The 13,809-nt window shown below is 43.3% G+C and overlaps 1 protein-coding gene across 1 annotated transcript in view; it reads left to right on the top strand.

Moving 5' to 3' along the window:
- ano3 (anoctamin 3) overlaps positions 1 to 13,809 on the top strand; it is a 401,336-nt gene that overhangs the window by 109,766 nt on the left and 277,761 nt on the right. Inside the window, exons 3-5 of the mRNA XM_086008127.1 lie at positions 6,423 to 6,536; positions 8,855 to 8,982; positions 12,715 to 12,873. Coding sequence (XP_085864253.1) covers positions 6,423 to 6,536; positions 8,855 to 8,982; positions 12,715 to 12,873 — 401 coding nt within the window. The remainder of the gene's footprint in view (positions 1 to 6,422; positions 6,537 to 8,854; positions 8,983 to 12,714; positions 12,874 to 13,809) is intronic.

Genomic DNA, 13,809 nt, shown 5'->3' with positions numbered 1-13,809 from the left:
ATTGATATTCGATAATGAGTTTGAATAGTTACTAATGCTTACAACATTGTTTTCTTCATTGGCACACAGAATGCAATGGTAATACTTCTGCGCAATAAATTTGTTAATTGCTAATTTCCTGCCAGAAATACCCTACAGCATCGTAGAGATGAAATTAGTTACATATAATTATCTGTTAAATCATTTTCCCAAAGTTTTCAGTAGCTCTGCTGTCCTGTTATACCTGTGGCACAATCGCAGGAACTTTCAACTTCAGCGGGTTGTAAAACGAGCAATGTCAAATTGGCCGCCCACATTGAAGTCAATCGGAAGGAGAATGGGGCGGGGTGTACAATGGGTGGCTGATCCAATATCGCGCATTTTAAACCCCAGCTGAAGTTGAAAGTTCCGCCCAATGTATGTACTTATTCTGGAGTGCCAAAGAGCAAGGCTCCATTTGCCAAGACAGGTACTTAAAATGAAAGATGTTCACCGCTACAAACGAATGAATGTAACCAAACAATGTCAGGATTGAAGACATTCTAACAAACAGAATGCATCAAACTTCTGAAACCTTCCCTCCCACTGTTGATTTTTTATTTGCCTGATTTTGATTTGTTTTTAGTGGAGGATTGCTAAGGTAAAGAATATTAATGGGAAATTTTAAATAATCAATTTTTCAAACAGTGGGATAGATATTTAACCTGCTGCAGGGACGTCAAGTCCATATTGCGGATCGACCGCCTGTTCCAGAAGCCGCCTGATTCTCCTGTTGATTGAAAGGAAAATCAGGCGGGTTCTGTAGTGAGCGGCTGATCAGCAATGCCGGTGGGTTGAAAATCTACCGTTGTTGTAAGATCAATTCTTGACCCCAATATAGCAGTGATTAATCTTTTATTAAACTTAACCAAGTATGAACACAGATAGAGGGGTATTTTTACATAGGGGTGAGGGTGGGGGGTGGTTAAATGGACAAAAATTGGAAGTGTGTCGGGAAGCCGGCTCCAACGTGCCAACTTCTGGCTTTTGCTCAGACGGGATGGGACTAGGGGCGGGAAGCCAACCCTCTCACAAATATGTTACGTAGGCTGGAAGCCTCGGATTTATCCTGCTTTGCAGGTTTTACTGCGGTCGGCTGGATTTTCCGTGCCTCAGGAAACCCGGCAGCTGCAGCGAGGTGAGGACAGCCTCGGGGAACACTCTTTGTGGGCCGGGAGGAGCAGGAGTGCTTACTCCCGGCCCCCAAGCACCCCCACAATCAGATCCTCTCCACGACACAACCCTCCACCCCCCCCCCCCAACACCCAACCCTGAGTCAGGGATCGGGCCTACCTGGTCTTGCGGCTTCTTCTCCAGCATTCCCCGACCGACCGGAAGCTGAGCCTGACAATCAGGCTGACTTCCAGGCGGGGAACCTGTCAGTGACATCAGACGCACGCAGTGTGCAGACTTCCGGGTTTCCCGCAAGCGACCAGCGGGCCAAAAAGTTAAAATTCCCCCAATAATGTCTAATGCATGACAAAGAAGTAAACAATTCTACCCGATCTTCTGCCTTGGATAGAGAGAATGTCTACTAGCCTCTACTCCTGTTTCTCCACAATTTCAAGCTGTTTAAACCCAAATACTTAGGGCAGGATTTTCATTGTGCCGTGGAGTCGGGATTGGAGGCGTGCGGGGTGTTAAAATCCCGAAATCGGGGGTCCCGACACCTTCCCGCACCCAACCCGCCTCCATGTCAGTTTCAAAGGAGGCAGGTACCCGCCCCGCACTGGGACCCGCCTACCAGAGGCGGGAAGGGATTAGTGCCAATTAACTGCCTGTTAACAGGCAGTTTTTAGCCTAATCCCTATTTTTGATGTTGAAGTGTGTGATTCCCGACGGCTCCAAACCACGCCAAGTTAGAGGAGTCGGGCCGTCGGGTTGAAGGACTTGGAGGGGTCGAGATGTCAGTGTTCAGGTGAGTGATGGCTGCATGAGTGCAAATGTAAGTGTGTTTGCTGTGTCTAAAGTGATTAAATAAGTTTTACATACCTTTTCTTACCTTTTCAGCCTTCCTTCCTTTAGGTTCCGGGAGTTCCTCATCTCATCAGCATAGAAAGCAGAATGGCTGCGAACTGTCAAAAGTGACAGCCTTCAGCTTTCTGTGCAGGAGAGATTTCTAACTGAGCCTGTGGAGAAGGACTCAGGTTAGAAGTAAGACTGTCAGTGTTTGACAGCTTCAAACAGCTGTGAAACACTGATATTTCATCATCAAAAGCGCTTGACAGATGAAATTTCAGTCTGTGACGTCACCTGTTGCCGGGTGGCCCTTAATTGGCCTGCTGAGCCCTCTGGGCGGGCTCAACAAGGCCAAACAAGTTAACATCGCATGGATTGGTCGCATTTCAATGGAGGCGGGACTACAACCCCGAAAGTTGTAGTCCCGCCTCCAACCTGACTCCTGAATGAAAATCCAGCCCTTAGAATCTGCTTTTCCTATTGCTGTTTACCTTATCTCACTTGCTGGATTTGCTTAGGCCTCTCTTATTGAAGTCTGGACTTTCTCAGTGCCTTGCTAACCTTGACTGCTCAAGGTTTCGAACAGACTGTTGTGTAAGCAGCTTCGGGAGCATCTTTTGATAGCTATACCCTTCTGCATTATGGGTAGGTTTTATCTTGGCCATTTCATGATCTTTAGCTATTCTCCCATGATTCCTAGCTACCTTATGTATATAGGTGTGTCCTGTTTATGCATTAAGATGCATAACCTAAATGCGAGTGGTTTATATATTAAAAACACATAACCTAAATAAAAGTTTTATATTCTAATTTAAAACACCTAATCTAAACGTAAGTTTTATATGCCGAAAATGCTTAATCTTCCATTTTATTTGCTCACTGTACATGCTCCACTGCCAGTTAGCAAGTTCAAATCTAGCTTTTCTTCAGTAACATAGAGGATAAAGTCAATGGAAAGGGAAATCGGGCGGGGCGTATAACGATCCGTTCCCGCCAGTTTGGTTCCACCGGGGAAGTTGAATTTTACAATATAAAACTATTTTGTCACTTGCTATTGAACTGTCCAAGATCTGATTTAATTTTAAGGTGAAGCTTGCTGTCTGGGCAACCGTTTGCATTAGTGTTTCAGTGCAGAAGTGAGTCTGTCAAACTGAAACTAATATCAATTAATTCCTTTGTCACCTAATGTACTGATGGAGCAAAATTAACCATGCCATAGCTTGTACTGCAGGACTCAAAAACACTTAGCTACGATTACCAGAATTAATATTCTATTCCTTCCGAGTACATTTTAAACCAGCCGTAGAACCAATGCAATTATTAAGTGCTGCCTTTTTAAGTCACAGCTGGGGCCAATTGATTCCAGCCACTAAGTGTAAGGATTCCAATAAATATCACTCAACCAACAAACTTCTTTTCATTTGTTCTTGAGATGTTTGTGACACCAGCGAGCCAGAATTTATTGCCCACTCCTAGTTGCCCTGATGGCTTTAAGAGACAGCCACATGGGATCTTTATCACATATAGGCCTGGCCAGGTACTGGTTCCCTTCCTTGAAGGAAGTGAACCATTTGGGTTGTTCTGTCAATCAGGCAACTTTCATGGTCAATTTTCCCACCAATCACTAGATTTTTCAATTCAGTTTCATATTTGAAAATCAGGGAGTATTCATAAACAACTTTACCTCGGCAGATTAGGTATAAGGATAGATTTCCTGAGAGGCTCATTGTACGATGTAACATTTTTCAAAGAATCAGTGATTCTAAGGGGCCCCAACCTCCTTTTCCAAAGTTACAAACCTAGGTAACTCAAAATGCCCTTGTTCCATTTCTTCTTTGCTTTTTGTGCTTTGATTGAATATCTAACAGGTTCAAACTGTAACAGCTGCACAAATGCTCCTCTCACCTCGACATCTTGAGTTCTACCCTACTCCCAATATTTACTCCTCATTCTTAGCAGGTTATCAGCCTACTACTTCACACTTTGTTCCATTTTATTCTCAGTAATACTATGCAATTATACTGAGAATTAAAAAAAAATTAAATGTGCAACTTCGACCTCTAACTTTCTTAAGTGAATACTTAACTCATTTGAATTTGTATTGGATAAAGTGATCTTGTGATGTGATGTGATGTGTAACATGTGATGTGTAAACAGACTGTAAAACCACGAACATAGAATAAGTGTATTGCACACGTATTTGAATATACTCCCGTTGAAATCAATGTAGGAATTTTAGATTAAAACATCAGTTTATCAGGAGAAATGCTGAACCTGTCTATATTTAAGTGGATAATTATTTTGTTGAAGAACATGCAGTTCACTCATACTTAAATTGATTTATCATTTTACATCAAATAATCTGTAGGTGTAAATAATTAAATGCACAATGACCAATTTACACAGTAATTTAATAAAATGCATAAAGTGCAGGAATTGTTCCTCAGGTTATACATAAGGCATGGATTTATGCTGTACCTGTGGAATTGTCCAGGGGATTGTTAATCTTACGAGCCACTCATGAGCTGCTTCCCCAGATAGAAGCCATCCTCCACACACAACCCTCGTCTGTGCAGGTTTCCATTTTTAGCCCTTTTGCTTTAATATAGCTGATTAGAGAATTTCCGGACACTTTTCATCTTCATAGAATCATAAAACTTACAGCACAGAAGGAGGCCATTCAGCCCGTCGTGCCCGTGCTGGGTCGTGCTTTTTGTCCGTGACCCTGTAATTTCCTCAAGTACTGGTCCAACTCCCTTTTAAAGATTATTGATGGAATCAGCTTCCACCACCTTTTCAGGTAGAGTGTTCCAGGACCCGAGAACTCGGAGTGAGAAAAATTCTCCTCATCACCCCTCTAGATGTTTTGCCACTGATTTTAAATCTATGACCTCTGGTTATTAGCCCAATCACCAGAGGGAGCAGTCTTTACCTACTCTTAGGGCTGGATTTTTCAAGCCCCGAGGAAGCGGGCATGGAGGCGGGACAGCCTGTAAAATCGGAGAACGTGGGGGGCGGATGGCAAACCCACCCCCATCCCGCCTCCGTGCTCTTTTGCCAGGAGGCGGCAGGATGTGCAGCTTCGGGTCTCGTCTCCTGGAGGCGGGAAAGGCATTTAATCCTTTTAACTGCCTGTTAACAGGTAGTTAACAGGCAAAAAAAAGGATTAGTGCCATTTTACCTTCACAGGTGAAGGCTTCCCGACCTCAGAGAATCCCGTCGGGTTGGAAGAGACGTGGAGGAGGTCTGTGATGGTCGGAGGCACCTGGAAGTAAGGTGTAGAGGTGAGTGCTGGGTGCAAGTGTGGAATGGTAAGTATGCAAGGTGAGTGATAAGTTTAAAAAAGTGTGCACTTACCTTGTTTTCGTTCTACAGCCTTTAGCCGCGCTGGATCGGGAGAGCCGACATTCTCCTTGTCAATTTCACATAATGGCTGTTGGATCCTCTGATCCTACAGACATGTGAAATTTACAAAGTTGAAAGATTTGATGAGTCCTCACCACAAAGCCTCATCAAACTAAAGAGAATGTCAGTGTTTGACTGCTACACAGAACTGTCAAACGCTGTCATTTCTTCTTTCAAGAAATCTTGACAGATAGCACATCTGTCATTGACGTGATCTGTCAGTGACTTCCTCCCTAATTGGCCTGCTGAACCAGCAGGGCAGGCTTAACAAGCTCAATCAGGGGAAAATCCCTCTGATTGGTCAGGCGAGGATGGAGGCGGGACATTGACATGACAAGCAGCAGTCCCGCCTCCAACTCGCCTCCATTCACAAAATCCAGCCCACAATGTCAACTGTGGCTCAGTCGGTAGCACACTCACCTCTAGAGTCAGAAGACTATGAGTTCAAGTCCCACTCCAGGAACTTGAGCACGTAAGTCCAGGCTGACACTCCAGTGGAGTGCTGCACTGTTGGAGGTGCCGTCTTTTGGATGAGACATTAAACCGAGGCCCCGTCTGCCCTCTCAGGTGGACGTAAAAGATCGCATGGCACTATTTCGAAGAAGAGTAGGGGAGTTATCCCCGGTGTCCTGGCCAATATTCATCCCTCAACCAACATAACAAAAACAGATTATCTGATCATTAGCACATTGCAGTTTGTGGGACCTTGTTGTGCGCCAATTGGCTGCTGCGTTTCCCACATTGCAACAGTGGCTCCACTTCAAAAGTACGTCATTGGCTGTAAAGTGCTTTGAGACGTCCAGTGGTCGTGAAAGAGGCTATATAAATGCAAGTCAGTCTTTATTTCAAAACCTCACATCATCTTGAAAATCTCTATTAGGTCACCTTCTCTGTTCGAAGGAGAACAGTCCTAACTTTTCCAACCTCTCCTCATAACTGAAGGCCCTCAAATCTTCAGTATTTTTTGAAATTGTTTGCTAACACAGATATGATATAAAAAAAATGTTTTGCTGATAGTTTTTCGTGTCTTCTCTTTGCAGATGTAGCTGCAGAACCTGGCTCAGAGGAGAGTGTCCTGGGATATAATTCCTGTCAACAGTGCCAATCCAAACTTTCGCCCCAAGAGCCTCTTGATGACTGTGTCATTTGCCTCGGTAGTCACTGTTTTGATGCTGAATAAGTTACTTATGCTGCTTGTAACATTAAGTGTTGAGACAGTTACCTAAAGAGTCTCTGAGAAAGCTATCCAACTGCTAATTTTGTTGTTTCCTTCTACATTTAAGAATTATCACAAGCAAGGCAAAATTAGATACAAGGTTGGGGGGAACCCACGAAATGCAGTGTCCCAGCGATTAATGTTGAAGCCCCTACTGTTTCTAATCTGCATTAACGACTCAGATTGAGAATGGGAACTAATGAAGTTTGCAGATGATTTTAATCTGGAAAGTGGGCAGTTAAATCTAAAGGAGCAACCACGGACCAACAAAGAGAGTTGGATAACATCTGCAAATGGGCAAATCCATGGCAGGTGAAATTCAAGATAGACAAATGCACGGTATTACACATTGGAAGGAAAAATGAGTGTCACAAGCATACCACAGATAGTGCAGTAACAGCTAAAGGTGAGATAGAAAGGACCTGCGGCTGATAGTAGATTCAATGCTTAATGTCAAATCTCCACGGATCAGCAATGAATAAAGTGAATGGAATGTCAAATTATACTCTTAAATAAAAACAGAAAATGCTGGAAATACTCAGCAGGCCAGGCAGCATCTGTAGAGAGAGAAATAGAGTTAACGTTTCAGGTCAATGACCCTTTGTCAGAATTGGAAAAATTTGGAGATGTAACAGGTTTTTAAGCAAGTGTAGAGGCAGGGAGAGGGCCCCTGCGCCCGGCATCTTCCCATGCAAGTGCTGGAGATGCAACACATGCCCTTTTACCTCCTCCCTTCCCACTGTCCAGGGCCCCAAACACTCCTTCCAGGTGAAACAGCAATTTACTTGTACTTGCAATTTAGTATACTGTATTCGCTGCTCACGATGCAGTCTCCTCTACATTGGGGAGACCAAACGCAGATTGGGTGACTGCTTTGCGGAACACCTCCATTCAGTTCGTAATGGTGACCTCGAGCTTCCGGTTGCTTGTCACTTTAATTCTCCCCTCCACTCCCACCCTGACCTCTCTGTCCTCGGCCGCTTACACTGTTCCAATGAAGCTCAACGTAAGCTCGAGGAACAGCACCTCATCTTTCAATTAGGCACTTTACAGTCTTCTGGACTCAACATTGAGTTCAACAATTTCAGACCATAACCTCTGCCCCTATCATTTTTTTTCTCTCTCTCACATGGCAGCTGTCGATCATTCTGCCATTTACACTTCACCTAGAGTCATCTTTTGTTTCTTAACTTGTCCCATTACCATCTCCTTTTGCCTTGCACCATCATCCCTTTTGTCTCTTAATCTCTTCTGCCTTCCACCCTCTCACAGACCTTCCCTTTTGTTCTTTCCTCCCCTCCCCACTTTCCCTGCCCCTGCACTTGCTTAAAAACCTGTTACATCTCTAACTTTTTCCAGTTCTGACGAAGGGTCATCGACCTGAAACGTTAACTCTGCTTCTCTCTCCACAGATGCTGCCTGACCTGCTGAGAATTTCCAGCATTTTCTGTTTTTATTTCAGATTTCCAGCACCCGCAGTATTTTGCTTTTGTATACTTTTAAATAAGCTCAGTGTAATTTGAAAGATGTCGTGTTAAAACTATACAGCACCCTGGTCAGAGCAAATCTTGAGTCCTCTATTCAGTTTTGGTCACCAAGGCTGGGAACTTTCTTGGAGCTTCTTCCGCTACTTCGCTGTAACATAAGGGAAATATTCGGACCTTGGAGGCAGTTTCAGAGAAGAGCCACATTGCAAGCTGCTGATGAAGAGCGTGAGAAGTGATGACAGCCGCCTAGTCAATGCTAATCAGGCACAGGGACCAATTTCACTACTTAATGGTGCCCACGAGTTCAGGCGTGGACTGTGTGTGCGCAGCGCCAATTCAGTGCAAGAAATCGGGCACGCAACAAATTCTACCCCATTCTCATGTTCAAAAATTTTAACTGTGCTAATTTAAATCTCTGGAAGTATTTTTGGTAGTGCAATCATATATTAGGACAGTGTTGTGATATAGCAACAAATATTTATTTGCATCTTCCAAGGCTGACTACAATGCATTTATTCAAATAGTTACATTGCTAATAACAATTACACTACTTATTCATGATAAATAGTACTAATATAGATCTCAGAAAATAATTATTTGATTCAAATTTCCTGCAAGAGAGATTTCTGTAATCTGTTTCCAGTCTCGCAGCAGTGTGTAAAGTGACCTGCACAGAGTGCTCAGTTCCTACACTTCGAGTTAAATTAAAAAAATTGTGGGAATTTATTGAGAAATATGATATTAGTAAGCACTGCCTCTTCTCTTCCAGATGAAGTTAAGGAGTGGAGCACGATAGAGTCTGAGCAAAGAACATATGATTCTCGGACTGATCAAGCCTTTCTCCTCCAGAACACATTAAATCGCCAGTCATCGGAAGCTCATGATGAAGAACAAGTGGTATTATTTTCAGCACCATATTTTACATTACGTATTTTCGGGAGACTTGCAGAGATCTCAAATGCAGCAGTCCTGCACCTTTGTCTGCATTTATTCTGCTATAACAAGCTTAGAACAAGAAAAGGAACATTGGGGTAGACATTGGTCTTCACTGCCTGGATGGTAATCTGGCAGAGTGGATCGCCAGCCCTTTATAGAACCCGTCTGATTTTCATTCCATTGATTTCAATGCAGAAGCATTTCTCGCTCACACAGCCTTTCTGCTGCCGCCTTTTTTTGCAGCCTTTCTACTGCTTTTCCTTTCACAGTCTTTCTGCGGCTCCACTAACTGACTTTGGGTATCTGTGTCGATTCATGCAATGCTTCCCTTCAAAGACTAGCAGAGATGAAAAGAAATTTTGACAATGCTGAGATGCTAGATGTCTCTTGTGTGACCAGACATTGCTAATGAATGGGCCATTGCTTGAGAACTGTTCAAAAGAACTATCCAACCTGCAATTTAAATAATCTCTTGTCTGGTTTTGGATGGGGAAGTATTCTCTTCAGGCAAAAAAAAAAATGTCATTTTTGTGGCAAAATGGCCGCAGGCTCCCAAACTGTGATGTTGGCATTAGATCTTCCGCAACTCAGCCCTCTAACCATGGGGAGGCATTACCCAGCAGCAGGGCATGCCTGGAATGAGCATGGGTGATGGCATTATCTCTCTGTACCAGTTCTCTTTAATGCCTGTCTCCATGCAGTTGTAGCCTGTCCCTGAAGCTGTAGAAGTGGTGAGGCCTACAGTGGGGCCATCTCAGGCCCCAGAGACTGGTGGGTAAGGGTTACCTCAGTCTAAGCGGCTCTTACGGATGCACAACAGCCAACCACTTCATGTGCTCCTACCCCTGGTAGCACCTAGATGAAGCACAAGATTAGGTTTCAAAGAAAAATGTCACACACTGTCACCAAGGGGAAGCACTATAGAAACAAACAGTGGGTACTCATACACAGTGCAGGTAAAATTACTATATATTGCCTATACTCGAGTTGGACGATTTTGCAGCAAGTTTCAGCAGACGCCATAAATGGAAGAGTTGGTAGTTGAATGGCAGAATAGCTGAGAGTACTTTAGTGAAGGGCATGGGGAAGATGTAGTGAGGACTGTTAATCAAGTGAGATGGTCTGACTTATTAAGACTGCTGAATAGGCCATGAAGCCTGCAACGGGACCTCCTTCTCAGCCTCTTCAGGCTGTTTCTGCTCGACTTGCAGATCCCCTTGATGCAGCTGAGAATCGTGCTTCTCCAGGGTTACCGTGATGATGCTTCTTTGCAGGGTGAAGTTGTGCAGCGTACAACAGATTGCCATGATCCTTAATGCCTTTCTCAGCTGCATTTCAGGACACTTCACCCAGCAAACCGGCCCAAGCATCTGAAATACTGTCAATGGTGTGCTCAACGATGATACTCATGGAGGCATGGACTTCATTATAACTGTTCTCAGTTGCTGTCTTTAGTTGTTGCAGAAGTGTCACGAGCCAGGGCTGCAGAGTAGTGGGGGGTTAATCACCAGGAGCCATCTCCCACTTTCCTTTGTGGGCCAAATATTAATAGCACGGTGGATTGTCTTAAAAAGAAATGATTTGAAAGGAAATTCAATAAACATCAACATAGCTTTGGTGAGAGAACATATGACCGTAACTTTTTCAGAAGTCTATGCTGTCAGACCCTGTTAAAGGCTTTGGAGATGTACAAACCCATTACAGTTGATTCATAAAAAATGTTTAAGAGCAGTGCTCTGGAGATGGGTAACTGAAGAACATGTTCAGAAGTGGAATAAATCATACTAGGAAGTAAGAATTGGGACAGAGCTGTCAACGTAACGGATTTTTGGGATTTGCCTACAAAATAATAGCGACTACACTTCAAAAGTAATTAATTGGGTTGTGAAGCACCTTGGGATTTTTGAGGATGTGAAAGGCACTTTATGAAAATAAGTTCTTCTTTGTAACTAGAGTTAACACCAGCTGCCATGATTTTAGCAGGTACCGCTACGAGGAAAACAGGGCTGTAATTGGAAGAGAGATGACCTTTTTTAGGGTGAGCATGAACAAATTTCCAAGGAGAAGGGATTGAAGAAAGTGCTATACCACAGTAATCAATTTGGAGATGAACATCTTGATGACAGTGAGAGGGATACCATTCTCGGCACAGGCACGATGGGCCGAATGGCCTCCTTCTGTGCTGTATAATTCTGTGATTAGGGCTAGCAATCTCATTGGCTGGTGGGGGTACAAATTAATCTCTGTCAAAATGTTAGAACGGAATGGAGCAAGAGTGAAAGGTTCTTTCCCAAGATTATCAAGGCTAGATTTGGAGGAGAAAAGTTAATGAAAAAAGTTGGCTTTCACTTTAAGAGAACTAACAGCTGTGCCATCGAAAGGTGATGGAAAGGAAGATTCACAGAGGTTATAAGAGAGAGGTTTGACAAAGGATCTGCTGGAGACGGTAGAAGACAGTAACTGATGTGTCTTTTTAATAATGTATCTTTTTAAAAATATGTTTGTCAGCTTACAAACAAAAATAAGATTGGTTTGACATGCTTCAAAAGCTGGGTGCAGTGGGCAGACCTTTTCTGATGATGCCAAATGTAATTGAACCCTACTCCCAGGAGGAGGGTGGTCCATTTAAATATTATAATGAGGCTGGCGTGCCTCAGAATTAACCAGCATTTCAAATTTAACCGTGGCTGGTCGGGTTTCTCAGGCCTTGGGGAACCCACCAGCTAAAGTAAGGCGATGACTACTGGATCTAGGAGGTAAGTGCCCACAGGGTTTGTGGGAGACCCGTTCTCCCAGGTTTCCCGACCGCTTCCTAGCACACGCCCGAACCCCCCCGCCCCCCCCCCCACCTGCCCCTCGATTAAAATTCTGGCATTTGTGTCTGAGAGGATTCAAGCGCTCTAGTGCCAATTGACAGGCCGAAGAATCATAGAATCATACAGCACAGAAGGAGGCCATTCAACCCATTGTGCCTGTGCCAGCTCTTTGAAAGAGCTATCCAATTAGTCCCACTCCCCGGCTCTTCCCCCATAGCCCTACAAATTTTCCTTTACAAATATTTGTCTAATGCCCTTTTGAAAGTTACTATTGAATGTGCTTCCACCACCCTTTCAGGCAGTGCTTTCCAGATCATAACAACTCTATGCATAAAAACAAAATCTCCTCGTCTCCCCTCTGGAATAAAAAGAATGGGACCAAAATGAAATACTTTTCTTTTTAGCATCTGTAAACCAATTCATTCCACTATTTTTGCTGGAGCTTCTTGTTTTGATGAACGTTACTGATTTCTAAAGAAGTAATCAAGAAGGAATGCAGCTCAAACCTGCTTTGTAAAAGAACAATAAATGTATTTGCAGAGATAGCAATCACACGACAAAGATGACCAACGCCAGAGTAGTTCTGAGCTTGTCACCTCTTTTAATAAGCTCCTCGAAGCTGTCCAAGTTGATTTTCTTCTCCAGTTCTCATCTTGTCCCGGTTTAACATCCCCAGCTAACAGTAAAAGAACTTCAGCTGAGACCAAAGAAAAATAGAAACTGTTATGGGATGGTAAGGGTTGGGGGGGCGTGGGGGGGGGGGGGGGGTGCGGGCGGAGAATATAAATGCCTGCAACTTTTTTTTTTTTTTTAAGAACGCTAATTCTAATGGTTCATGTAATTTTATTTGACAATGCATCTTGTATCTTTTGCCTAGGATAAGGAACAGTCAGCGATGACATTTGGTCTTTTCTTCAAAGATGGAAAGAAACGGATTGACTATATTTTGGTCTATAAAAAAGCAAGTATACAGGTGGAAAAGAGAAGCACCTTTGAAAAAAACCTGCGGGCAGAAGGACTACAACTTGAAAGAGAGGTGTGGACAAAACAAATTAGGTTATTTATAACCATTTCTAATGTCACTAAATGTTTGATATTTATAAAGGTTTAAAAACAAAAATGGTGCTCCTTTGAGAGCTTAACTGGTTGAAGCAGTAAATAGCTGAGACACATAGACCAGGAAGGTCCCACACTCAATCCCTGGTCTGTGCTAAGTTAGCTGATCTCAGGCAAGGCAGTGGGAGGAGGACAACACTTGACCTCAACACTTCAGGGTTCAAGAGGTGAAAACTGACCAGGATTCCGAACACCCCCACCCCACCCTCCCGATCACTAGTCGATGACTCTCGTTGCCAATATATGTGCGTGTGGGCAATGGATGAGAAAATAATTGGGATTGAGACCTCCTGTGAGAATAGCTTGACGGCATTCCCTGTCTGGATTCGCGTATGAAGGTTGGCCGCTTGGATGAAGCATCAAAAGGAATCAGAAAATGCTGGAGAACTCATCAGGTAAGGCAGCGTCTGTGAAGAGAGAAACAGAGTTAAAGTTTCAGGTCGATGACCTTTCCTCCCAAACGAGGTCAATGTCTGCTCAATAAGGAGCTTTTATTGGTAACTGTTAAACTTTGGATGAAATTTGAATGTTATTAAGACCGTGGCAAAAAGACACTTCAACACCAATAGTTTGGTTATGTTATTAATGTGACGGTGAGGCGGAACCTTTGTCTTATTTTTCATATAAAAGTTGCTCGTTAGCAAATGGAGCAGGTTTGTGGTTGCAATAATAAACATGAAGAAAAAGTACTTCACAGTTTGTTTTTATCTGGTAAATATGAAATAAGCCTTTTGAAAATCAGTTCCTGGGAACTCTGACCTGAATACATTTAGCAGTAAATAATGATGAAATGAGTAAGGGATGTGCTTTCACGAGGAAGCAGATTGAACATCTGTAAATAGTTGTTAACATAGCC

Source organism: Somniosus microcephalus, chromosome 15 (assembly GCF_052327205.1).
Source record: "Somniosus microcephalus isolate GS21.2 chromosome 15, FLI_Smic_1.0, whole genome shotgun sequence".
NCBI lineage: Eukaryota > Metazoa > Chordata > Chondrichthyes > Squaliformes > Somniosidae > Somniosus > Somniosus microcephalus.
The sequence above is the reverse complement of the archived record's forward strand: the minus strand, read 5'-3'. Positions and strand labels throughout refer to the sequence as shown.